Source organism: Microtus oregoni, unplaced genomic scaffold, assembly GCF_018167655.1.
Source record: "Microtus oregoni isolate MIOR12 unplaced genomic scaffold, Mior012 000012F_ref0000307, whole genome shotgun sequence".
Classification (NCBI taxonomy): domain Eukaryota; kingdom Metazoa; phylum Chordata; class Mammalia; order Rodentia; family Cricetidae; genus Microtus; species Microtus oregoni.
Window position 1 is genome coordinate 32,578,375 of NW_024543071.1, and position 25,615 is coordinate 32,603,989.

The 25,615-nt window shown below is 43.2% G+C and overlaps 1 protein-coding gene across 3 annotated transcripts in view; it reads left to right on the forward strand.

The window, feature by feature from the left end:
- Window positions 1–24,303, forward strand: part of Pum3 (pumilio RNA binding family member 3) — a 34,485-nt gene extending 10,182 nt beyond the window's left edge. For 2 of the 3 annotated variants that reach the window (XM_041661859.1, XM_041661858.1), the window contains exons 9-18: window positions 758–861; window positions 2,001–2,079; window positions 4,127–4,225; window positions 4,976–5,029; window positions 8,950–9,030; window positions 14,520–14,662; window positions 15,282–15,504; window positions 18,148–18,235; window positions 20,105–20,195; window positions 24,044–24,303. In XM_041661859.1, coding sequence (XP_041517793.1) covers window positions 758–861; window positions 2,001–2,079; window positions 4,127–4,225; window positions 4,976–5,029; window positions 8,950–9,030; window positions 14,520–14,662; window positions 15,282–15,504; window positions 18,148–18,235; window positions 20,105–20,195; window positions 24,044–24,176 — 1,095 coding nt within the window. In that variant the 3' untranslated portion in view covers window positions 24,177–24,303. The remainder of the gene's footprint in view (window positions 1–757; window positions 862–2,000; window positions 2,080–4,126; window positions 4,226–4,975; window positions 5,030–8,949; window positions 9,031–14,519; window positions 14,663–15,281; window positions 15,505–18,147; window positions 18,236–20,104; window positions 20,196–24,043) is intronic. The other variant, XR_005975251.1, reaches the window with a different exon arrangement.
- The last annotated feature ends 1,312 nt before the right edge of the window (window positions 24,304–25,615 follow it).

The following is a 25,615-nucleotide window of genomic DNA, read 5'->3' on the forward strand; positions in this document are numbered from 1 at the left end:
GGCACTGCGCCTCCTTTTGTGACTGTCTCCAGTTTCTTTCCAGTTTTGCCTTGCCTTTGTCTGGATTGGATCTGGAGAGGGAGGGTTCTAGGAACCTGAAATACAGAAGTTGATTCTGGGACCAACCAGTGATGGGACTAGTACTGCTGGAGGACCTATTTCAAACCTTGGGACACAGCTGGGTGGTGGTGGTGCACGCCTTTAATCCCAGCGTTTTGGAGGCAGAGGCAGGTGGATCTCTGTGAGTTCGAGGCCAGCCTGTTTTACAAAGCAAGTTCTAGGACAGCCAGGGCTACACAGAGAAACCCTCTATTGAAAAACCAAAGGGGGAAGAAATGAAAAGTATGTCTGTACTGGACATGTATAGATTATGTTCCTTATTGTTCTGTAAACAACATAGTATAATAACTATTTATTGAGCATTTGTGTTTTGTTATGTCATGTAAGTAGCCTTGAGATGGTTTAAAATATACCGAAGGATCGTATGGATCATATATAAATACTTTGTTGTTTTATGGGGAGTCTTAAGTGTCAGCAGGTTTTATATCCATGGCTAGAGCTGACCCTCTGCAGGGATGCTCACACACTGGCAGATGTGCAGGCAGGGAATCAGATCACGAGGAGTTACTCTGTGGGCATTCACTCTAGAAATGGAAAACATCACAAAATTACTTTAAACTTGTTTTAACGTGGCTCGAGTTCTTACTTGTCCGGAAGTGATGGCATCGGGAGACATTTGGTTATTGTTCTGTTTCAGTCGGCTGATCACCCAACTCTGGACAAGGTGCTGGAGGTGCAGCCAGGAAAGCTGGAGCTTATTATGGATGAGATGAAGCAGATTCTGACTCCCATGGCCCAAAAGTAAGACGGGTTTTTATTACAGATTGAAATAGGTCTTTGAAGGAGCCACATTTTACAGAATCCTTGCCAGAGAGGAGACATTTTCCTCCACACTGTTAATAATCTAGCATAAATAAGAGTATAAAACATTTTGTTTGAAACTATTCTTGATGCAGGTAGATGTGGCTCTTCTTAATGTTGTATCTTATTGGCTAACTTTTTATGGTGGCTTATCAACATTTTTAAAGTGATAAAACCTTTTTTTTTCAAAGTGTTGACTGAGCCTTTGTATGTTAAGTAGTTTACCCTGTTGGTTGTTTAAACTGCACTATAGACAAGTTTGTACTTGCTGTCACCACGTCTTTGGTACCTTACAAAATGGTTGGGAGCAAAGCAAAGCTGCTGGGACCAGGCAGGGTGACTGTGACTCCTGATAACATGTCCCCTTACCCCCTAATCCTGCGTGTACGTGGACAACTTCACCTCTCTGGGCCTGGTTTCCAGACCTGTGGAACTGAAGTGATAATACCACATTATTTGTAAGGTTTTTATGAAGATGAAATAGGTTAAAATATTTGCAAAGCCCTTGGAGGAGTGCTTTGTTCATCAAGGTGTTCGTTTCTGTAGTGTGTCTGCGTGTTTTATGTGAACTTCCATGTTCTTGATCTTGAACATCAGCTAGCACTGCACTCCTGAACTTACCACACATCGTATTGGGGTGTAGATGATTAGGGGTTGTCGCTGCTGGTGGCACTGCTGTCGTTCATTCAAATCGTACTGCTGCTGAAATTATTTATGATTCTGAGACATTTTGCAGAATGATTGACAGAAAATAACCACGAGTAATGGGTCTACCTGTGAATTTTTAATGAGGTATCCAATACTGGGGGTGGGGCTACACTGCAGCTGTCCTTGTTCTGATGAGGTAGAACCTGCTGGGACCAGTGCATCATCTTGCTATAGAGCCTGGAAATTCATATGCTGCTCTCAGTCGTGATGACACTAAACCACACTAAACATCTTAGCATTGTTGAAAGATAAACTTGATTTATGGCAGATTATATTTAGTAAAAAACATTTCACTTGTTTAGATGATCTTAAGTTACCTGTCTTTGTGTTGCTGTTTCGCTAGATCTGACTGTCTTCCCTTCCGTTTGCAGGGAAGCTGTGATTAAGCACTCACTGGTTCATAAAGTATTCTTGGACTTTTTTACCTTTGCACCCCCAAAACTTCGATCGGTAAGTCCTGGTTTCTGTCTTTGAATCAGTGCAAAGCCGGCGTGGTGGCACACACTTGAGATTTGGCGCTTTTGTACACACGGTTCCTTTCTCCCTTAGAAACCCCCTAAATAATGCACTGAGCAGATCTGCTAAATCTCTTTATTTCCAGCCTTCCCCTCCCCCAGGAAAGGAATAGAATTGACCCTACTTTTATTAATGGCCCTCAATTTTTACATTTTAGTTACAATCCAGGGAGTGTCCTCTAGCTAATCTAATCTAAAAGGCAGCCTACATTGGAGGATTCCTCAGTATTCCAGTAATTTAAATTAAAAAAAAAAAAATGCCCGCTTTAAAAGGTTAAGGGAGGATACTTAGTGTGACACTAAATGGCCCATGAAAGCTTGGACCTTACCTGATGGAGGCAGCGGACCAGTGAAGGTCATTGCACTGCCCTTGGAGTCAGCAGTGGGAATACAGATGAGAACTCGTGCTTTACTTCCCGATTTGCTCGTCTTGTCTCATCCAGCTGTGCCCTGTTGTCCATTGGTTCTCATTTTCTAATCACGAGAGCTGACGAAGATAACACATCTTATATCTTTTAACATATATGCCTAGTGCACATTCCTGGGGATTTTGAAGCCCTCCGATTAGCATGTAGAATAATTTCTCTGCAGCCTACCCACCCTCCAGCCCCCCAACCTTGTGGCCAGAAGAGCGGCATTTGCTCTCCTAGGATCTTCCTGCTTTCGTACAGAGCCCAGGATCTTGGAGTTTTTGTGCTAAGAGTGTTTTGGTGACAGTGGAACGCAGCATTCAGTCATAGCAAACATCTGGAGTGGACATAAAGTGACAAGACCTTCTCTGGAGATCTTGGAAACAGAACTGGAACCTGTGTTACCTCCCACACCAGTTACCTTCCAGCCCAATAGCTTTTATTAATTCTTTGAGATTTTCATGTGTATATATCATGTGTTTTGATCTTATTAATCCTCATTCCTCCCAGATCCACGCCCCCAATTCCTTGCCATCTTTTTTTTTTTTTTTTTTTTTGAATAACCCACATACATTCACAGTTTGGGGGCCATCTCCTGACCATACTATCCTGACCATACTATTAAACATTGTCTCCCTCCCCTATAAGCCATCAGCTGTCAATAGCTCTTCGGCTCAGGGTGCCTGGCTTGAATGTTGACTGGCAGTAGCTGTTGCTGTGGGTTCATGGATGTAGTGGTCTGTCCAGTCCAGTCCAGAGACTGTTTGCCTTGTGTCTCCTAGAATCTTCCTCCCCACCCTTCCACAATATCCCCTTAGCCTTGAGGGGAGGAGCTATGGTATACATACCCCGTTTACAGTAGAGCACTTTCGGAGAAATTCTGAAGTTCAGATATGCGCCCCAAAATCTGGTCTTGAGATTCATCCTGGGAGCGGGCGGTATCTTAGGGTGAAGTGCAGCCCTTTTTTTCCCCAGACTTTGGATAAGTTTTCCCAGTAGAAAATTTTAATTCAGAAGGCCTGTAGCAATTGGGTTCCAGAGCTCATTTATATCCTGGGTGCTCAGACTTTGGAAATAAGAAATGGTGTTTTTCCCCTTCACTTTTTACAAAATGGTTATCTTTGAGTAAAGGTTAAATGTTAGCACAGAGATTTCATTGAGAAATATTATTTAAGTGTTTGGTGCACAAGTCATCTGACTTGTAGAGGTGATCCGGTCCTGTGGTAAACTAAACCCCAGACACTTGGGTCAGAATGAGTTTTGATTGTGTTTGTTATGCTCACATGTGGGAGAGCATGTTCTTTTCCCAGCTGTTCTGTTAAACACTGCCTTAGAACCACAACTCTGGCTCCTGTTTCTGTATTCATTGAAATATATCGCACATCACCTGTGAGTACTTTACAACTAGATGTAAGAGGAAATTGGTTATGTTGTTTATTAGAAATTACTATGAGCTGCATTTGCTGCTTTTGTTGGGAAAGAATGTGTCTAGAAAGAGGCTGGCTGTAGGATTGAAACCTGAAGTGTTCACTGCCTGGGGTTCCTCTTCATTCTCTGCCTTGCATTCTCTAGGAATTAATTGAAGCCATCCGGGAAGCAGTGGTATACCTGGCCCACACACACGATGGCGCCAGAGTGGCCATGCACTGCTTGTGGCACGGTACCCCCAAGGTAAGTCAGAGCCATGCCTTACCTGCACTCTGGACTTGATCTTTAAGCCTTGAGTCAGTCGGCTTTAGTCTTACTTTGTTCAACTTTGGTTCCCAGTTGTACAGAAGTGTCATCTTCTGGGAACTGTATGTTAGGGCCTCCCGGGGCTTCACTGAAAGCTAAGGAAGAAATCCTCCAGTTAGGTGACACATTTATACTCAGCCTCGGCTTACACGGGTCTGGAGACCCATGTTCTCTTCTTTCACTTCTCATTTAATGGTCATATTGAGAATGGGAGGAAGGCAGAGATAATTAATAATTAACTGCACCATATGTGTGTCCTGTGTGGTTTAAATACTCTGAGGAAAAGGTGAACATCCATCTAGATCATAGAATTTTGCATATTTCATCTGTTAAATGTTAGTTGTGTTTTATCTACTTACATTTACTTACTGCAAATGTAAGTATTGCACAAACATACATTAATATAGCTGTATGTTAGATTCTTGAAGGCATATCAGACATTGGAAGAATTTCATGGTTCCATATTTGTGCCAAAATGGGTGGACATAAACTGAAAATTATATAATTCTTTATAGGTGTTTTGGTTTACCCCGCACCATTTTCCATTCTGCTTTGTAAACTGGTTTTTTCCACTAACAAAGAGATGATGCTGATGAAGATGTAAATAATAATAATATGTAAATATTAACTTTGCAGTCAGCTTAATCTACAATTAAAAGTTGATTGAGGCACTTTTTCCTTTTTAAGGACAGGAAAGTGATTGTGAAAACAATGAAGACCTACGTGGAAAAAGTGGCTAACGTAAGTACGACAGAATCACGTCCGTGAAGTCTAGCAGTGCCTATTGGGAAAAGTGGAAAACTACAGGAAATTGTTTACATTTGTTTATCGCATCTTTTCTACCCATTTTTTAGGTTAATTTGAACAAAATGGAGTTCATACTATAGTTTTCTCTCTACGTATGAATTGTTTGTATATATGTGTGTCTTGCTAGTGATCAAAGAGAGGAGTTCATATGTTCTAGGCGGTACCCTGCCTGTCTGTGCACTACACCCCAGGCCCTGTTTGGTGGTGGTCTATAAAGACTGATCGTTTGTACCTGTTTTATACCTGTCTTCAGCCTTGTTCACTAGGTACGGGATTACTGCTGCCTATTTAAGCCTTAGATATCTAATTAAATAATGTCAGCTTGTAGTTCAGAAACTTAAGACTGATTTTTGCCACCACCAAAACCGTAATAAATTAAAAATGGTCTGTTTTCTTGGTATAAATTTATGGTGTGGTCATGAAAAAGTTGAGCTATTAAATATTTTAGCTTCTTGGAATCTGTTGAAGGATTAGCATTAGATACCAGAGGTTTTGTTTGTGGTGGTTGTTTTGTTTCTTTTCTAAACGAGGATGTTTGTAGCTGGGCAGCAGCGCAGCGGATAAAGGACTTAACCTCGAGCCTGGCTCTGCACACGCACACACAGGAGCCTCACCCACATACGTGTGCATTGCCATCCACACCGTGATGCAAATAATAGAAATCTTTGTGTGTTGAATGATTTTTCCATGCTAGCAATGCAAAGTAATGCTAAACCTAGGTTATATGTGGCAGTGAATGTGATTTTGATTGTATAATTCAGTAAATTTATCAATTACTGGTGAGTTGAAACTACTCTCTGTTCAACCTTTTTCTTTAAAAAAAAAAATCCAATGAGATCAACTAGATTTGTCAAATTCTTACTTCAGCTAGTGGTTCAGACCAAGGATAGATGCTGTGTGGACCAGGTGGTTTTCTGTGGCTGGGAATGATGGGAAGAGTTAGTATCCAACTGTTTGGTAGGCCACTGACTTCTGGGAAGGGAAATGTGTTTTTTTTCCAGCTTATGATGTACAAGAATGTTTTATTCACAGTTAAGTTTGTGTGACATTTAATTGAAATACTTAAATTTGGAATTGAGTAAAAATGGGTTGTTAATAGAAAGTTCTATCTAAACTGTATTAGTAAGGTATTTTCTAAATAATAAATTAGATTTTTTTATTTTAAATTTTGATTACATGAGGTAATTGGCCAATTCATTTTTTGAGATCCTTTCCAAATTTGGCATTGTGGTGGTAACAGAACCTAGCAATCTGACATCTGTAATTTAAGAATTACCTCTGAGAGAGAAGGTAAACAAACAGAACTTGATAGATTTGAACTGTCATTTAGAATTCCAGATGTTACTGTTCAGTTTTGAGGTTTTTATACTTTTTTTTTTTTTTTTTTTTTTTTTGGTTTTTCGAGACAGGGTTTCTCTGTGGTTTTGGAGCCTGTCCTGGAACTAGCTCTTGTAGACCAGGCTGGTCTCGAACTCACAGAGATCCGCCTGCCTCTGCCTCCCGAGTGCTGGGATTAAAGATGTGCGCCACCACCGCCCGGCAGTTTTTATACTTTTATTTTACTATTCCAGTCTTTAAAATTTTATCTAGACTTCTTTCAGTCCTGGCATTAAGTCTGTCTCAGTGCCTTGAACAGAATTATTGTGGAGTGTTTATGGTAGTCTTAAATGTCAGTCAGATCAAGGTGGTGTTTGCTGGTTTCTGGGTTTCGGCTCCTGAGAGAAGCATTTTTCAGTGTCTAGATGTGATTGTGGGATCGCCTGTTGCTCCCCTGTGTAATTAATATGGGCTGATTGCCGACTTCAGTAGAGATGACCATTGCTCTTTGTTCAGTGTGACGGTGCCTTTAAAAGATGGCACCTCAGCGTCTGCATTTTAAATTGAGTTGTGGGCCAACTTCTGTATTCATACAGAAATGCCTTGCTTGCAGTTTGTTGTGCTGTGCCTGCCTGACAGTGGAAACAAGGAGTTTTTGATGTGTTCCATCGCATGGCTGTATCATGATTCACTTAGCCAGTCCTTTCTGTTGGAATCTTGAATTGTTTTTAGAGTCCTTAAATTATGAATATTATATATATATATATATATATCAGTTACTATATGTATATATATATGTATGTATGTGGAAGCATGTCTAGGGTAAATCCCTAGAGCTAAAATTGCTAGATGAGAACATACATGCATGTTGTATTAATGTTGCCAATTGCTTTCCAAAGAAGAAAACCACTTTACATTCTAACCAGCGTGAAGATGCCTGCTTTCCCCCAAAAGTTCAACTCAAAGAGGTGATTGTAGACAGAGTGTGTTTGTGAGTGCCCCTTTCTACTCTTACAAGCAGTGATTTTTATCTACTTCTTGGGGCCATTATGGTGTATATAGTTGGTATACTTTTTGTTGTGTGTGTGGATTTAGGGAAGTTTCTTTTTTTGTTTGTTTCTTTGTTTTGAAACTTGTGGGTTTTTGCTGTTTGTTTAAGAAGAAACCAACCATGTAGCCTCTAGAACTCAAGTGTGTAGGTTGGGATGTTCTCGAACATACAGAAGTCTTCCGGTCTCCCTCTAATAAATACCTAAAGGTGTCATAAGTTATAGGGATGTACCACAGTACCTAGCTCTTATCCAATTTTTGTATATGGTTTGGGGTTTTGTTTTCACTATTTGGTTTTAAATATCTATAGCTATTTTCTTTCTCTTTTTTCTTTTCTTTTTTTTTTTTTTTTTTTTTTTTGAGACAGGGTTTCTCTGGTTTTGGAGCCTGTCCTGGAACTAGCTCTTGTAGACCAGGCTGGCCTCGAACTCACAGAGATCCACCTGCCTCTGCCTCCCAAGTGCTGGGATTAAAGGTGTGTGCCACCACTGCCCGACTAATTTTTTTTTTTTTTTTTTTTGGTATTTTGTGACAAGGTTTCTCTGTAGCTTTGGTGCCTGCTCTATAGCTATTTTCAAAGAAATTCAGCAATGTACAATAAAAGCAACTGGACAAATTACAATAAAATAATTTTTAGTCCTTTGACCCGGGGTGACTATGTTTTGCCTTCTAGAATTTTCTGTGTATGTACAGAAAATTTATAAAAATGTATATATCCATAGTTTTATGAATGTATGCATATATTTTATGATGTATATTTATGTATGTGTATATAAATCTTCCTGTGATTAGCCATTTTTTTTTTTTGGTAATTTGAATAGTTTCTATATGTAGTTGTATGCACATGCTTTCCTCCCCCAATTAACCTTTCATTTAATTGTCTCATTTAAAATTTTGAAGTGGCCATTCATTAATTGGATGTTTGCTTAGGTTTTGTCCTGTTTGACCAGTATGTTTTTCTGTTTCTTTTTTTTTTTTTTGCTAAATCAACTTTATCTCAATAATTAGGTGGTTCTTTTGAGTGGTTTTGACTCACCTTGTTTGCATAAGGTTGGACAGACTGTTGTGTAGGCTCTGTGGGTAGAGTGTGTAAGAGGAAAATTTTGTTTTTTATCACTATGTCATGATAGCATAGACCAGGCTGCACACAAATTCAGAGATCTGTATGCCCCTGAGATGCTGGGATTAAAAGCATATGCTGTCATACCTGGCTTTCTAGGTTTGCTGTTACTTTATCTTGTTTTTTTTTTTAATTAATTAATTTATTTATTTAGTTGTTTAGTTTCTGTGTTGGAGATGGGTGCTGGGCACATATGTGGAGGTCAGAGGACAACTTTGGAAAGTCTGTTCTCTTCTTCCACCATTCAGGTTCTGGGGCTTGAACCCGGGTCATGAGGCTTGGCAGCAAGCGCCTTTACCCACAAGAGCCGGTTCACCAGTCCACCATACAATTGTTTTTAACCCTTTCTGTCTCCCCATTCTTACAGGGCCAGTACTCGCATTTGGTTTTACTGGCAGCATTTGATTGTATCGATGATACTAAGCTTGTGAAGCAGATAATCATATCAGTAAGTAATTGGGATGGGCTGGGGTTGGTCACATCGGCCAGCGGCCAGTGCTGGAGTTTAATTTCACATGCTATGTAAACTCTTTGACTTGTGCTTTTTGTCCATGTTTACTGAGACTTTAGTTGTGTCTTATTTTACAGACTTGCTCTGTTCCTGTATGAATCCCAACCTTGTAACTGGATAGTAATTGTTTTAAAGATCAAAATGGCCATGGTTAAAACATGACTTGACATTTATACCTGACTTTGGATTAAGGTTGCATTAATTTTTTTTTTTTTAAGCAAAGCAGTGCTTGGATATGATTGGTAATTATTTGGTGATTGCCTTGTTTAGTGATTCTACAATTTAATTCACTTGTTGTGGGCAAGCAACCTCTGCACAGCTGTCCAGTTCATCTGTCCCTATGTGCTTGGCTAAGCTGCTAGTGGAGAAGAGAACACCTAAAACCCATTCAGCTGTGCTTGTGACACCCTTAACAAAAGCTTCTGTTAAAGTCGGTGTCCTAACTGCCTTCTTACCTCTTAGCGATTGCTCAGGTCTAATACAGTGACCATACGGTGGTAATGCTTGACTAAACATCTTCATCCCTGCCCCTGACTTCAGAACTCCAGGCAGAGCTGCCCCAAAGTAGACATGGTGGTGGCAACTGGGTGTCTCCTTCTCTCTCTGACCCTCCTGCTCTCATTCTGATTCTCTGAGCCTGCCTTCTGTGTAGTATGCACAAGTTTTGGCTGGACAAGGGAGAGATTGCCAAACTAGGGACAAGAAATCGCAGTATTGGTAGCAATGACCAAAATTGGAAATGTTTTTAAAACTGATTAGTTTTACAAGCACATACTGTTCACCAGGAAGTCCCATGCACCCTGGGTTTGCATGTGGAGTCTTGGAGAAATTGTCCTGACAAGTGAGACTCCTACAGGGTCCGTGGAGCAAAGCCTGTGGTCAGATGGGGGTGCTGTGGCCTCTCTAGTCTGACAGGGTGAGGGTAGCTCAGTGTTTACTGAGTTTATTCCTAATAGAAGGGGGGAGGGGGGAAGCTTCCTAGACGGCAGCTGGAAAGCCCAGTTGCGGGTTTCTCATGCCCTCGCTGCCACTTTCCAGCTCCATTCTTGACTCTTCTTGAAGTGATGGTGACTTTTGGGGGAATGGGATTGTGGGAAGAAACAAGTTGGCAAGACTTTGTGTCACAGACTGAATATTTTGACATGTTTCTTGTGACTTTAGGACCCTTTTGACTCCAATCACTAGTGATTGTTTTTCATTCCTGTGACAGAGATGTGAGGCCGTAGAATCGGCAATGAATAAAGCTGTTCTGTGAAAATAGAAACTGGCTGGCCTGTTGAAAGTTTGCTTTGTGTAATATTTCACAAAAACGAAAACGTGCCTTGTTACTCCAAATGCATTTCAAGGGAAACAAGTGCCCCTCAGGACTTGCCAGATTTATCTGCTGGGTTAGTCTTTTCCAACCATTTATCTCTCTTCAAGTTGCTGTTGAAGCCATTTTCGTTTCTTGCACTTATCTGTTTGAGGTCCACAGCTGTGGAACCCACATTCCTGAAGGCGAACTGGAGGCAGCTCTCATGGACGCGCCTCTCGCTGACAAATGCTCCACCTTTCTGTGTATCATTAAACCCGGAGTTAGTGATAAAGTTGTGACATGTTCATTGCTCTTGTATTTTCCCACCCATCCACCAAAGGATTCAGTTGCGGTGCTTTTTAAAAATTACCAGGAAAGTTGAGCATTGCCAAGCACTCCACTTAGGGTATCTGTGCTTCCCAGAATGTCAAGTTGGAATCTCAGCCTGGTCAGCTGTACCTTTCTTTGACCTTTCAAAATAAACTCAAGCTGTCGCCCACCTGCTTTCCTCTCCAGAATGAACATACTTCCAAAGGAAACAATTCCATTTATTCTCATGTGCTTTGGCTGGTTTCATAGCAGCTTTGCTAAGAAAGGGATGGGTACCTGGTCATTTGCTGTTTGGGAATGAAGAAGTATTGATACATATTTTAAATGCCATATCTTTAATAAATAATTTAAGTTACTAAGAATAATATGCCAACTACTTAGTCTTCTATCATTTGACACAAATAAGTAAAACGTGGCTCATTGTAATGGCTCACACCTATAATCCCACCACTTGAGAGGCCAACAAACCTGGAGGTTGGGCCAGCCTGGCTCAATAATGAGATTTATTTATTATTCATTTATTTATTGTGAAGAGCTAGATGGTAATTACTTTAGGCCTTATGGGTCATATATGGTTTGTCTTGTTTATACTTTTAAAGAATGCTTTGCAGTGTAAAATAGGAAGGAAAAGAAAAAGCATTCTTAGCTTGATGGGTGTGTAGAACATGAACATAGACAGGATTTGCCCTATAGAGCATAATTTTCCCACCTTTGTGTGTTGCGTTTATTTTCAGTGACTAGTAGGAAGTAGTCTGCTAGTGAATGTACTGAAGTCTGTAGTTTTTATATTCATGGTGGTGATTAGTATTTCTTATACTCTTAAAAACTAGAGGGTGAAGGCAGGAGAATAGGAAGTTCAAGGTTACCCTTGGTCACAAAGCAACTTTGAGGTCAGCTTGGGGTACATAAGACTCTATCACAAAAACAGAAAGCAAACCCTTTCTGGAGGAGGGGGCGTGTAGTTGATGTCAGAGCACCTCGAAAGCACATGAGAGACTTGACTCAGTCCCTAACACCGCAAACCAGAAGCAAACGAACAGTGACAAAAACAGGAACACCCCAGAAATTGTTTTTCCTTTTTATTGGCTTTTGCTATTCCATAGAATTCTTATCACATATATGGGTATTCTGGTTTCATTTCTGTAGCTGTGAAACTTTAAAAACAAAACAACAACCTTGGGGAAAAAGGTTTGATTTGGCTTACAATTGACCCTCCTAATGGAGAAGTCAGGTCAGGCATTAGATATCGCATACACAGTCATGGACAGACAGAGGAAATACATGGATTCTTGCTTGTTGGCTGGAGTTTTCTTTATACTGGTCAGTACACCTTCCTAGGGAATAGAGCTTCCCACAGTGAACTGGGATTTCCTGCATCAGTTACTAGGCAAGATGATTCACCCACAGTCATGCTGAAAGGTCAACCTGTTCCTGATAATTCCTCAGTGAGACTCTTCTCAGATGATCCTAGGTTGTAACAAACTGATAGTCAACACTAACCAGTAGAGTACTGTGAGTGACTCTTTCCCACCCAGGCTCTAAGAAAACCCAGTGTGGCTAGGTGTTCTCTTCAGAGTAATTGGTCTTACCAACGTGTCAGGTTGAAATCATTCTTTGTTTCCTATGGCCAAATGCCAGGTAGTGCGCCCTGCTCTCTCAGCCACATCTGCCTCTCACTTGACTTTTTCCTTTGGTTGTTTTCATTCATTTTTTAGCAGTTAGCTGTGATCTGACAGAACTTATAAACTCAGAAATGACCAGAGACCAGATGCTTACATGAATGAGATAGGCTAGGTGTTCAATAAAGAGGGAGGGAGTCGAGAATGGAGAGAATACATCATGCCCTTAGTGCAGCTAAAAATGTGGCCTCTGGATAAAGTCCTATCTTTACAGTACTTGGCTTCCTAGTGATCTGACCTCCCTCAACTGTCTAGTACTTAAGTCTCTCCTATTATTTTTAGCTTTCTATTAATTCTCTTGCTTATTCTACTAGATTTTAGCTCCCTGTGACTAGTTTCATCATTCCCATATATGTCCTATTACAGCAGTGTGTTTACTACAGGCTCAAGTTTCTGTTGCTTGTTTCTGCCTTATGGAAAATGTGGACACGTTTCCTGTGCGCACCTTTGTTTTGAACCACTAGCCCTCTTAAGAATGCCATGGAGCCTGGACATGGGTAGAGCAAATGAACTGAATGTCTATGCATAGATGTTGTGCACAGACTGCGCCATGAAAGTAGTCCTTGTGGGGGGCCTGTCAGTGGAGTCCACTGTGGTGGCTCTTCATTATGCCATGAGAAAGATGTCAGTTCATGGCACACTGAGGACATACTAAAGGTTCCCTGTGTTGGAGTCAAACCATCTCATTATTGAAAGCATGGATAATAATGCTACTTTAAGACTTGTTTACTTTGAGATGATGAAAAGAACTCCACACCCTATAATGAATTCTGCATTTTTCTGGTGTGATTGAAATTATGGATGCATTTTAGATGGTTAGACCTATTTCTGAAAGCCTTCATGTGTGTGTGGAAATCATGTGTGACCTTGGGTTCAGAGGTGATTCAGAGAGCTGGATGAGGAGCCAGCTGTAGTTCGGGAAGCTAGTTATGAGGGAGATTATTCAGCGCTAAGCGGTGTCCGGTTCCATTTTAGCATGTAGCCAGTGCGAGCGCCTGTCATTGGGTATCAGAAGGATGTGGACTAGTGCAGAAAGCTGAGGGAAGCCTGGGGTTTTATCAACGAACACGAGAGTCTGAGTTGTGCTGTATTCTGAGCCATGGATGACTGACTTTTAGTTTAGCCCCTTGTACTACTAAAATCATTATTTAGTAATGAATGGTGGTTTGGTTGGTTTGGTTTGGTTTTTAAGGACAGACTAGGGACTGGAGCAGTAGCTTTGCTCCATGGCTAAGAGCACTGGCTACTTTCCCAGAAGATCCAGGTTCAATACCCAGAACCTACATAGCAGCTCAGAACTCTCTGTAACTCTAATCGCAGGGGATCTGATACCCTTTTCTGGCTCCTGTGGGTATGTCATGCATGTTGTACACAGACATGAATGGAGACAAAACACCCGTACACACAATAAAAACATTTTTTTAATTGTTTAAAAAAAATAACAATCCTGAGTTTATGTCATCTTGGGAGGGTCTCTTCCTTTATGAAGACTGTGTATGCTTCCTTTGGATATGACAGCTTTGCAGTCAAGGTCAGGAGTAGTCAGATCTCTGCTTCTGATCCTGACCTGTAAACATAGCTAGTGGATGACCACACTCTGCCTCTGCGACACCTGTTTCTCACTATAGTAAACAGCCTTCGTTTGCTATATTAGCAGCCCAGCTGAGCCTGTATCAACTTCCTGCTCCACAGGGCAGCTTCCTCTCTCCTGTCCCTGCAGGGAAGTTCTGAGGCCTGTGCCTCATCAAGGCTCGTGCTACACAGAGTGCTCCTGCAAAGTGACCCTCTACTGCTCCGATCACAGCAGGTGCTGTCCTTAGTAACAGCAGTCCAGATACTCCTCCTCATGAGTGGAGATAGCTCTTCCAAGCTCTTAAAGTCGTTGGGTTTGATCCGTTAATACGAACAGGTTATTCACTAATGACAGCCACAGTAGATAATTAACTATGTTCTGAATGTAATTCTTCGTGTTTTGATAAGACATGTCAGAATTAACTTCACATTTGCTAGTGAGTGCGTGGAGGGAAATAGCCAAGGTTGTGTTGCTCGTTCCCATCAAATCCCATCTGAACTTGGAATGTAAATAGTGCTGCAAGGGTGCTTTTTGTTTTTTAATTATATAGGAAATCATCAGTTCCCTGCCCAGCATAGTAAATGACAAATACGGGAGGAAAGTCCTGTTGTACTTGCTGAGTCCCAGAGATCCCGCCCACACAGTTCCAGAAATCATCGAACTTCTGCAGAAGGGTGATGGCAATGCACACAGGTAACTGGCGGCTGATAGCTTGGCACCTGTTCCTCTGCCTGGGTGAGGGATGTATGCACCAAGAAGTTTCTGTACGCGCATCCCTCTCTCCCTCTATTTCTCTAAAACTTCTTAGTGAATTCCCTGTTATGCTTGAGAGTTTGACGGTCTCAGACCATACCTTGAAAGGAAATGGCAGTGTCAGACTGAAGGTCCCCCTGAGCAGACTTGGCACCCAGTAGTGTGTATTTTGATTTTTTTGTTTGGCTTTACTTTCAAGGCTCCTGGTGTCATGTGTTTTAATGTCTTGAGAGCAGAGTCTATGAAGTACTCTGAACACGTCCTGTCTTGCATGTTGATTTGTCATTACTTGGTTTAAGACTGCCTGGATTTGGGAGGGTTGTTTGTCTGTAGTGTAGAAAGCAACTTCCTTTATTGAAGTCCTGTTCCTTGCCAGGCAGTGTTGAGATCATGAGATGGAAAGATGCCCAGTCTGCAGCCTTCACTCCCTCACTGTCCGCATCCTCAGCAGGACAGACAGTTACAGTAGCGGGTAGCCCAGGTTGGGATAAGCTCCTAGAGGGTTGTGATAACAAGATCTGCTATTTATCGTACCACCTCATTCATCATATTCCGACAGTAAGAAAGACACCGCCATCCGCCGGCGTGAGCTCTTGGAATCCATCTCCCCAGCTTTGCTAAACCACCTGCAAGGACATGCGCAAGAGGTGGTGCTGGACAGGTCTACGTGTGTGTTGGTGTCTGACATCCTGGGATCTGCTACGGGAGATGTTCAGCCTGCCATGGATGCCATCGCCAGTTTGGCAGCTGTGGAACTGCATCCTGGTGGCAAGGACGGAGAGGTGATGTACAGTTGATTATAGTACAGGCAGCAGAGCCACGGGGCTTGCAGAAGCCGCAGTCATGGACACTACAGAGTGTTAGCAGTAATGCCAGTAGCACATTCAAACAGACCAGAGCGCCATATAGTGCCTGACCTTCTCAGAAATGCAGTGATTCTATACTGCCTGAAGTCATGTGCTATGCCTCTTAAACATCTGTGACTGGCCCTTTATTACCTTTCCAAAATAGTCCATGCTTGCTGTTGCAGCTGCTTCCTGCAGTGTGAAATGCTGTCTTTTTCTCTATTGCCTGTCCTTCATCAGTACAAGGCTAATACATCCCAGGGCCCACAGTTCTCTGTGAAATCTTTCCTGATTTTGACTCATTAAAAACCTGTTCAGCTTGATGCATACCTACAAACCGTAGACTTGAGAGACAGAGGCAAGAGGAATAAGAGCTCAAAGTTATCTGTCCTCTCCTACCTATGGAGACCAGAGCCTGCCTGAGCTGGATGAGACTCTCTAACAATATACTTGCTCATTCTGATCACTCTTGCTTGTATTTTCTTGGACATGGTGTGATTCTGCATTGCATCTTAAGGTCACTGATTACATTAAGTGCTAACTAGCACCCCAAAGCTTGCCATTTGGAGGACACACTGTTTGAATATTAATTATTTAAGTTAATATTGAAACAAAAACTATGAAGGAAAATTGGGTTCGGTGGGGTTGTGTAAGACCAAGCTTGTCCCCAGGTAGCCTTCCTGGAAACAGAAAAGCCAAACTGAACCCTGAAGGGTTAGCAGCTCAGGCAAGAATGGTAGAAAGAGGCATGTGGGCTGTGGGGAGGGAGGGTCCTGCAGCCTGAGGAAGGGAGAGCTACTGAGCCCAAGACTCCCACTTGAAAATATCAAACAAACAAGAGGAAGGCAGAGGCCGGATCACACAGGGCCTTTGTCCTGTGCTAGCTTGTAAGCGCGCAGAGCTCAGAACTAGCTGGTTCTAGGGAATGACCAGTTTTTGAAGCTTTGACCTCTGCTGTCACTCAGTCTGACAAAAGCCTTTATGTGCTAAATAGAATAACCTTTCATTATGATCCCTGGCATCGCTCAAGGATATAAAGTAAGCTGTTCGAGTTCTCAGCCTTTCATTCATTAATCGAAAAAGCAATAAATCTGTCAGAAATGCTTAAAAAGATACTCCTGCCCTTAGAGTTTGGAATCCATTAGAGAGACAGCATGCACGTCACTTTTATGCATGCCTTTATGTTAGCTGAACGCTAACATCTGCATTTTAGTTCAGTTCCAGGGACTTGAAACTAGTAGTCTATCTAGTTCTGATCAGCAGTCCATGGGCTGCAAATAATGGGTGCTGTCGTAGCAGCATGAAGTCATCACAATGCAGAGGTGCTGCTGCACTGGGCAGAGTCTGCCTCCCCTGCTCAGCTCTTCTCTGCCATCTTCCCGAGTGCTGTGTCCTACTCATGGCCAACTTCCACAGCCTCAACATCTCTTCACAGTGGGGCCTTTTCTTGGCTGGAAGATGGTCTCCAGGCGACTTTCCTGCCCTGTCATTGCTAGAATTGGTTTGAGTCAATCTGCTTCCAGACCAATCTCTAGCAGAGTGACAGGATGCCTGGGTCTGCTTACAATCATTGAGGATGTGGCCCTTAAGAACACAGCCTTGTCACACCTTTGGTCCCAGCGCTTGGGATCACACACTTTTAATCCCAGTACTGGGGAGGTGGAGACAGGATTGATGGTTGGGTGGAGAGGAAATTAAGTCTGGAGGAAACAGCATCTTAGGCTGAGGGCTTGTAGAGACAGGATACCCCCTTCAGTCTGAGGATTTCATAGAGGTAAGAACTAGAGGCTGGCTGCTCTGCTTCTCTGATCTTTCGGCTTTTACCTCCTGGGGGGAATAAAGAACACAGCCTTTAGAGGAAACAGGCTAGGGGCTGTCAGTTGAGTAAACAGTCCCGCATATTCTCACAGCAGTTACTCTTTCCATCTCTTTTCTTCTAGCCTTGGGTCAAGTCTGGCACTCAGCAATGCTTAATGCCCACATGCATTTGATTCTGAATAAAAAGGATGTATGGTATTGAGTGCCTGGCGTGCTACTGACATGTAGATGGGAAGAGGCAAGCTCAGGCCCCTGGCTTCCTGGAGCAAATCAGACAAATGTGTGATGAAATGTTGCTCCCAATGAGCGCTTGTTTTCATACTAAATGAGGGGAGACTGCTGTTACTGTGAGAACAGCTGGTAAGGCCAGCAAGTAAGCTGCAGATGTTTTCGTGGCCTGCTCACTAGGTCATGGTAGTGAATGGTATTTAAACACTATGTAGTGTTCTTCCAGGAGGTGTATTTGTATTTCACATCAGTGTATTGCCGTAGGAAGAGTTGGCAGGTTCACCTGATTTGTAAAGCATTGTGTGGTACTGTTCAAACAGAAACTCAGCTAATCGCTGAACTACCTTGCAGGGGCTGAGATCTCCCACATAGCTGTGCTTGTGGCTCCCTGGGAATGTGATGGGTTTTCTGGATAAAGGTTTCTTTAACCGTGAAACTTAACTGCATCCATGTCTATACATGGGGTAGAGGTAGGCTCATGGGCCAGAGAGGGATGGCAGCTTTTGAAATAACACGGTTCGGGTTCTCTTGTAGCTGCATGTTGCTGAGCATCCTGCGGGACATCTCGTTCTCAAATGGTTAATAGAGCAAGATAAAAAGAGGAAAGAAAATGGAAGAGAAGGTAGGGTGTGTGGCTTATCTTTGGAATTTCTGCATTTCTGGACTTTATACTGGTCATTTAGGTCCCGTTGGGATTTGCTAAGTGTGTGAAAATCAAGCCTGTGAGTAGGTAATGATTAAATGTCAAGGGCTGGGCTGCAGCGCATTGGTGGACTGCTTTCCAGCCATACTGTTTGAACTGTTACAGCGGCTGAAAGGGGTGGCAGGTTATGAATTTGTTTTTGAGACCACCTATAGTGCTGTGGCTGGCTGGGCCATTCGTGTAGGGCAGCACCATCATAAGGTCATGGCTTGGGACTGTTTTTAGCTCCAGTTTTTAGATAAGATGCTTCTAGTATTCAAGTATAATATGGAGTTGAAGCAACCCTTTCATTATTAAAAACAAAAAAAAAGTCTATGCATAGTTTAAATGAGTTAGACAAGTTGTTAGTGTCCAAAGAATTTCCTAATGATTTTCCATAATAAAAATGCTAGAAGTCCTCAAAGATGGCTGTTGGCTTGGAGTGGTTGTCACTTTCAAGCACAAATGAGTGTGTCTGTCTGTCTGGTTTTGTATTGCTGTGTGACAAACTACCTCAGAGCTTAGTGGGTCTCTGAGCAGTCATTTGGGGTTTGGTGGAGCTTGCCTCTGTCTGCCTTTCAGGGCAAACAGTTGGATGTCGGAGCATAGCACTGTGACCATAGCTCACTCACAAAATGGTCAGTCTTAGCTTGGAGCCAGCAGCATCACTTCCTCTTTTTTAATTTTTTGTTTGTAGCACATGTGTGTGTGAGTATAGAAATGTGTGTGTCATGGCACGTGTGGTGGTCAGGTGAGGCATCTGGCCATTGTGCTTCTAGGGATTCTCCTGTTTCTACCTCTCATCTCACTGAGGAACATTGAAAGTATAGGAGTGAGTATATAATAACCTCCTCCGCATTACATAGGTTCTAGGAATTTGAGCTCAGGTTCTCAATGCTTATGCAGTAAGTGCTGTGCCTGCTGATTGGGTCTTAGACTGAGCATCCCAAGGAAGCAATGCACACGTATGCTTATGCCTCATGGTTAATCCTCAAAAGTCAGCCCGTGTTACTTTTACCATGTTCTCTCGGTCTGGACAGTGAGGCTACCTGAGTCATTGGAAGACTTAGAGTCCACCCTTCATGGGGGACTGGTAGCATCTAGAAATAAGTGCACACAGTGTAGAACATGTTTCGGTCACCTCACTGGCTGATTGCTGCCCCTGTTTACCGTGAAGAGCTAGGTGGGCTCCATGAGTATCTTTGGCTTCATTATTATGCATGGTACCTACTTGGGATTTTTGCCTTCAACATAGGCCATCTTTTCCTCCATCAGTCACTAGAACTGCCTGAGAGTGAGTTGCACATAGAACACACAGTGAATAAGATGCTTGCCTCAGACTTTAGAGCCAGGACCACAGGCATAATTAATTATTTTTGATATACGGCCATGCAAGCATCATAGAGAGAAATTGCCATGACTAACCCACATGGTCATTCTTTAGCCACTAAACACATTATCGGTTCCTTCCAGTTAAACTTTTCTACATCAGGGGGACCGATTTTGGCCACATGTGAAGTAGCACTGTCAAACATTTACTTCTGAGTAGGTCATGGTTGAATCATTAAATATTACAAAGAAATGTAGATGTGACCAAATAAGCTTTTTAAAATAATTTGCTTTTTCTTGGGTAATTACTGCCAAAAATTCGCATCAGAATTACAAAATTATACTAAATCTGTGCTAGCATTTTAGTGGTTTTAGGTGAGGGTTATCTTTAACTTTTCTGCTGAAACATTTGCAACTTAGGGCATTGAGATGCGGGTTGGGAGTGTGCATGTCCTCACTGAGTCCCTGTCTATGTTGCAGGCTGTTTTGCAAAGACCCTTGTAGAGCACGTTGGCATGAAGAACCTCAAGTCCTGGGCCAGCATCAACCGAGGTGCTATTATTCTTTCCAGGTCAGTGGGTAGCGCGTGCAGCACACACGCACACTCCTTTACCTTTGCTTCTTGTTCTAGGATTTACTCCCAATAATGTGGGACTGTCCATCACTCATGGTCTAGACAAATATTCAAAAGTTCATGTAGGGGCTGGTGAGACACAGCCATTTGCCACCAAGTTTGACTACCAGAATTGCATCTCCGAGACCCACAAGACAGGAGAGGAATACGCCCCGAGTAGTCAGTCCCTGTACACACAGTGTGGCAAGGAGCCTTGTGCGCTCACACACAGACAGTAAACAGACATAACTTAAAACAAATGTAGCTCTTCAGTCCTCAGATTTAACTCATCTTTTGAGTGTCAGAGAGCACAGAATTTTGGCATTTACAGTGTACATAGTTTCATTAGATTTATAGTTTTGACAAAACACACATTTTCTCTTAATGAGTAAGTTATATGCCTTTGGAAACGGTCGCAAAGCTCTTTAAGTCACGCCGAACTATAGTGTTGTTTTTTTCATTGTCTTTAGGGATTCCAGAATTGGTAAAGGGTCTGTGAAATGAGATATGTAATAGAGACCTTGCTTCAGATTGCTCTCTGGGCAAGGCTATGTTGAGTTTAAATGTCCAGGTCATTGTTAAAAATGCCTGTCTTATAACATCTGTGTGCTGTTTGAATTAGCTGCTGTTTTTCTTCTACTGTGTTGCTGCCCTAGTTTGATTCTCAGTTATTAAACTGGCCAAAAGCAGCTTCAAGGGGAAAGGGTTTATTTCACCTTACAACTCCCGTCCATCACTGAGGAAAGTCAGGGCGAAAGCTCAAGGAGGGACCTGGAGCAGAGACCATGGACAAATGCTGCTTGCCAGTCTGCTCCCAGTGCCTTCTACTACCTTTCTAACTCAGCCCGCCTGCCTGGCACAGTTGCTGGGCCCTCCTCTGTAATTAACAGTTAAGAAAATGCCCCCATGGCCAGTCTGATGGAGCCAGTTCCTCAATAAGGTTTCTTTTTCCCCCTGGTAACTCTATAGTTTGCATCAAATTGACAGAACTAACCAGCACGTCTGCTAACAATAAGAAAACAGAATCTGCAGTTTGAAGCTTCCACCTTCTTTGTGGAACTGTGCACTATATTGTGTGGTTTGTAAGCAATAGGTTAAAAACTCCAGCATACCATTGGTCTGCTGTACATAGCGAGAATTCATTTTTAGGTCTCTCAGGGTCTTCGACTGCATGGGTACTACATGCAGATCAGGCTCTCTGTTTTTAGAGAAGTGAGTTCATATTGCAGTGGATGTTAGAGAGCCAGAGCCCGTTTGCTGTGACAGGAAGTTTTTTGTCTTGCATCCCTTTACCAGGCGTTCGGAATGTTAGCACCTACTGACATGCTTTCATTCTGCTCAGTGATGCCATGAAATGAGTGTGTAAAGAGTGCTCATTGGTCAGCACTCCCGTGGGTTCATCGCAGACAGAAGAATGATCCAGTGTGCTTCTTGCGGAGCTCTGCCTGGAGACACATGCAGTGTCGGACGTTCCAAACAGAGCTTGAACTGTTCTGTGGCTTCAAATGCAACCATCTTAATTTGCTGGATACTTGAATAGCGATTGTTTGCCAAACTCTCTGCCTGTTTGCATTGTAGTTGAAGTGTGTGTTTTCTTTGGGGAATATATAATGCTGGGTTTGTCTGTTCACCACAGTCATTATTGAGTTATGGAAGGAGCATTTTGGTTGGAAAGAGGAAAAAGCTTTGTATGCTGGCTGAGAAATAACTCTGTAGAGTTCTCTAGCACCTAAGAACTTAGGACCTAGTTAGTCTATCTCAGCTCCTGCCTACTGTGTGACTTGGGAAATCATTGAGCTTTGCTGGGTTTTCTTGCTTATAAGACAAAAAGTTAATGATAATCTTAAATTTATTAAGAAAGCAAGGCATGTAGATGCATATCACTGTGTCTGTGTTTAGCTGCTAACTTGTACTGATATTATGTACTATATGGCCGTTTAGCCAAGGTGTTAACATAAAGACAAGTGACAGATCTATTTCAGGGCACTTTAGCTGTAGGATGCTTCTTGGTGCTGCTCACACACCTTCCTCTTTGTGGACATAATGGAAGTCACTGGCACTAGGGACTTTTGAAAATGTCAAGTAATCTCTTTCTAGATTGTTTCAGAGGTTGACATTTAAATGTGGTCCTAAAGAACTTGGGCCTGGTGGCCCGCAGTCTGGTGCCTGTAGCCCAGCTTTGTTTAATGGCTCATATTATTGAATATTTACTAAGTATCAAGCTCTACCTTAAAAAGCAGCCTTCTGGGAACTGGGGGCCTGCCTCAGTGGCTGAGCATGGGCTTAGCCTAAGTGCGGCTCAGTGACTGGATGTGGGCTTGCTGTGAGTATGGCTTAGTGGTGAGTGTAGGCTTAGCATGAGTGTGGCTCAGTCTTGGGTGTGGGATAGCAGGAGTGCTGCTCAGTCTTGAGTGTGGGAGAGGGGGAGTGCGGCTCAGTCTTGGGTGTGGGATAGCAGGAGTGTGGCTCAGTCTTGGGTGTGGGATAGGGGGAGTGCAGCTCAGTCTTGAGTGTGGGATGGGGGAGTGCGGCTCAGTCTTGAGTGTGGCCTTAGTGTTAGTGTGTCTTAGCGTGTTGAGTGTGGGCTTAGTGTGAGTGTGGCTTAGCTTGGCACCAGAGTGCAGCCTTGAAATGCACATTGTCAGTGGTGGAATTTGTACCCAGTGTGTGCAAGAACCTGGATGAGAAGGTGAGTTGTGTCTCCTGTTCTCCAGACCAGGAGACTGAGTCGTAGACAGTCAGCATGCTCTGGGTTGTGTGGTTAGTAAAGCCCTTCACTTCCACAGCATAGCGTGTGTGTTGTAGGTGCGGAGTTCAGTGACGTGGTCACTAACCCTCGCTCTCTTCCGTGATTTGCCCGCCACATGTGTTCACTGGGGTGAGTTCACAGCATTCCTTGGCTGTCTCTATGCCTGTGGCGCTGTAGTGTCAGCAAGCGAATAAAGCCTATGGTCTCGCTTTTCAGCAGTTGCCCAGGTAGGACGGTAGCCTGCTCTGAGCCACGAGATACCCATGACCAAGGCAGCTAATAAAAGAAAAGTTTCTGGGGCAGTGGGGCTTGTTTATAGTTTCAGGAGGTAAGTCGGTGAGCACCATGGCAGTAGAGGGGCAGATGGGACACTGGAGCAATAGCTGAGCGCTTACTTCTGTTCCGGAAGCAGGAGGCAGAGAGATTGAGCAAGTTTGGGTCTGGTGTGTGCTTTTGAAACCCCAAAGGTCACACATCCTGATCCTTCCCAAACAGTTCCACCAACTGGGATCCAAACTTTGAAATATATGAGCCTGTGGGGTCCATTCTCATTCAGACCACCACACCTGCCAAACCATTTAAGGCAGCTGTAAGGAAGTGAATGGCTTCTTGTCTCGGTGACTCCACCCACAAGATTATAAAGCCTTTCCGTAGTTTAAGAATGTAGTCTGTTGGCTCTCATTTATTTGGTGAATTTTAATTTTTTTCAACTCCATTTCTTTGTTAGTTGTTAGGTGTGGGTATCTGCACGTACATACATGCCACAGCACACATGTCCTGGTCAGGGAGCAAATTGCAGGAGTCAGTTCTCTTTCTGCCTTCTGGTTCCAGAGATGGAGCTCAGGTCCTCGGGACTGGTAAGAAGCGGGAGCCTCTACCTGCTGGGTCATCTCACTGGGCTCATCCAATGAATTTTAAAAAATCAGTGTAAAACACTGTGTGTAGATCACTGCAGGAGATGACCGAACAATGGCTTGGTTACGCTGTCCATATGGTGGTGTTGCAGGTTCAGCACTTTGATGACATTTAATTTTGTCAAACCTTTTCCTTTGTCTAGCCTTCTTCAGAGCTGTGACCAGGAAGTTGTAAACAAAGTCAAAGCTGGACTCAAAAGCCTGATTCCAACGTTGGAAAAAAACAAAAGCACTAGCAGAGGAGTGGAAACTCTGCTGGAGAAGCTGACCGCATAGGCGTGCTGGATGAGCAAGCTGGGGCCCGCTTCCATGGAGAAGGGCAGATCCCCATACTCATAACTGGACACTCTGTACATGCATTCTTTGTTAAAAGACCTATTTATATAAAATTGTTTCTGAAAGAGACTTTTTGTTTGACACCAGCTGTGTCATCCGTCAGGCCGAGTACTGCCCAGATCACGTTGTGGCGGTGTGACTTTAGACTGCTGTGATTGATGGGCCTGGGTGTGTGCGGTGTGCTTGAATGGCTTGACTTAGGAGAGGAGCCAGCTGCAGTCTGAGAAGGCTTCCTGGAAAAGGTGGACTTTTGAGGACCTCTTTGACGAAAGAAGGAAGGGCATGAGAAAGCTCCGTGGTTGTGTGTGGCGGGAACAGTAATGTGAACTGCCCTTGGCGGCAGCCTGTGCCTGGGAACAGCTTCTCTGGCTGCTGTGCAGACTGAGTTCAGGCGGGTTACCTTTGAAAGCTGCTCTGGTAAGTTCAGGGGGCCGTGTGCTAAAGGAATTAGACCTTGGATCATTGCTAAGGTCGAGGTCTCTGGGAAAGTCTTACCTCTGGATTTCGGCCTACAGAGTAAATACCTTGTGGTGGGGCATTCTCCCTTGGGGCAGCCCCTAAAATATCATAGGCCTTAGGGTGAGTAAGGGCTAGTGTGCTAGAGTGTAGGGGGGGGGGGTCAGCTGGCTGTCGGCAGTGAGGCTGGAGAAGGGCTGTAGACCGCTGAGGCTCGTGTAGCCGGCATTACAGTCCAGAGCCTCGTCCTTCCTCCAGATGGTCTGATGGGTAGTTATGTCCGCTGGGGAGCTGGCTGTGCCATACCTGCCCCTACTTCAGGGTCCCAGGACTACTAGTGTGGCATCTGGGACTCTCCTGCTGAGATAGATTAAGGTATTTCCAAAGGCTTAGCACCTGTCGCAACTAGTTGGATTCTCAGGGCATCTGAGCATGGACTGAGAAGGTAAATGGGGAAAAGACAGTTTGATTTTACTTCTGTCTGATTAATATAGCATTGTTGGATTTGAGTTCTCTATAGAAAGGGCCACTCAGAGAGATGGAGATGCTCCATGTTTCATCCTTAGAAGTGAAAAGATAAGTACATGTGTAATTTTAAAAAGCATTTTTGTGCAGCTTGTAACAAAAACAGCCATCTCCTAAGCCCCAAACTCACACTTCTCATAATAACTTGCAATCTTAGCTCTGGCAGATTCTAAATATGCTTTCTATTATGTATTTGAATATATACATGTTATATACTTATGACATCATACTGCAGAAAATACACGCTGTGAACTTCCATTCCCCTTCCCTCCTCACCCCAGTGCAGCTGCATCCGATACAAGGGTTCTACATAGATTGTTGAGTTGGATTATGACATATGGAGCTGCTATTTTATACTCGCTGCCATTTTACTTTTCCTGTAATTAGTCACTGTCAGA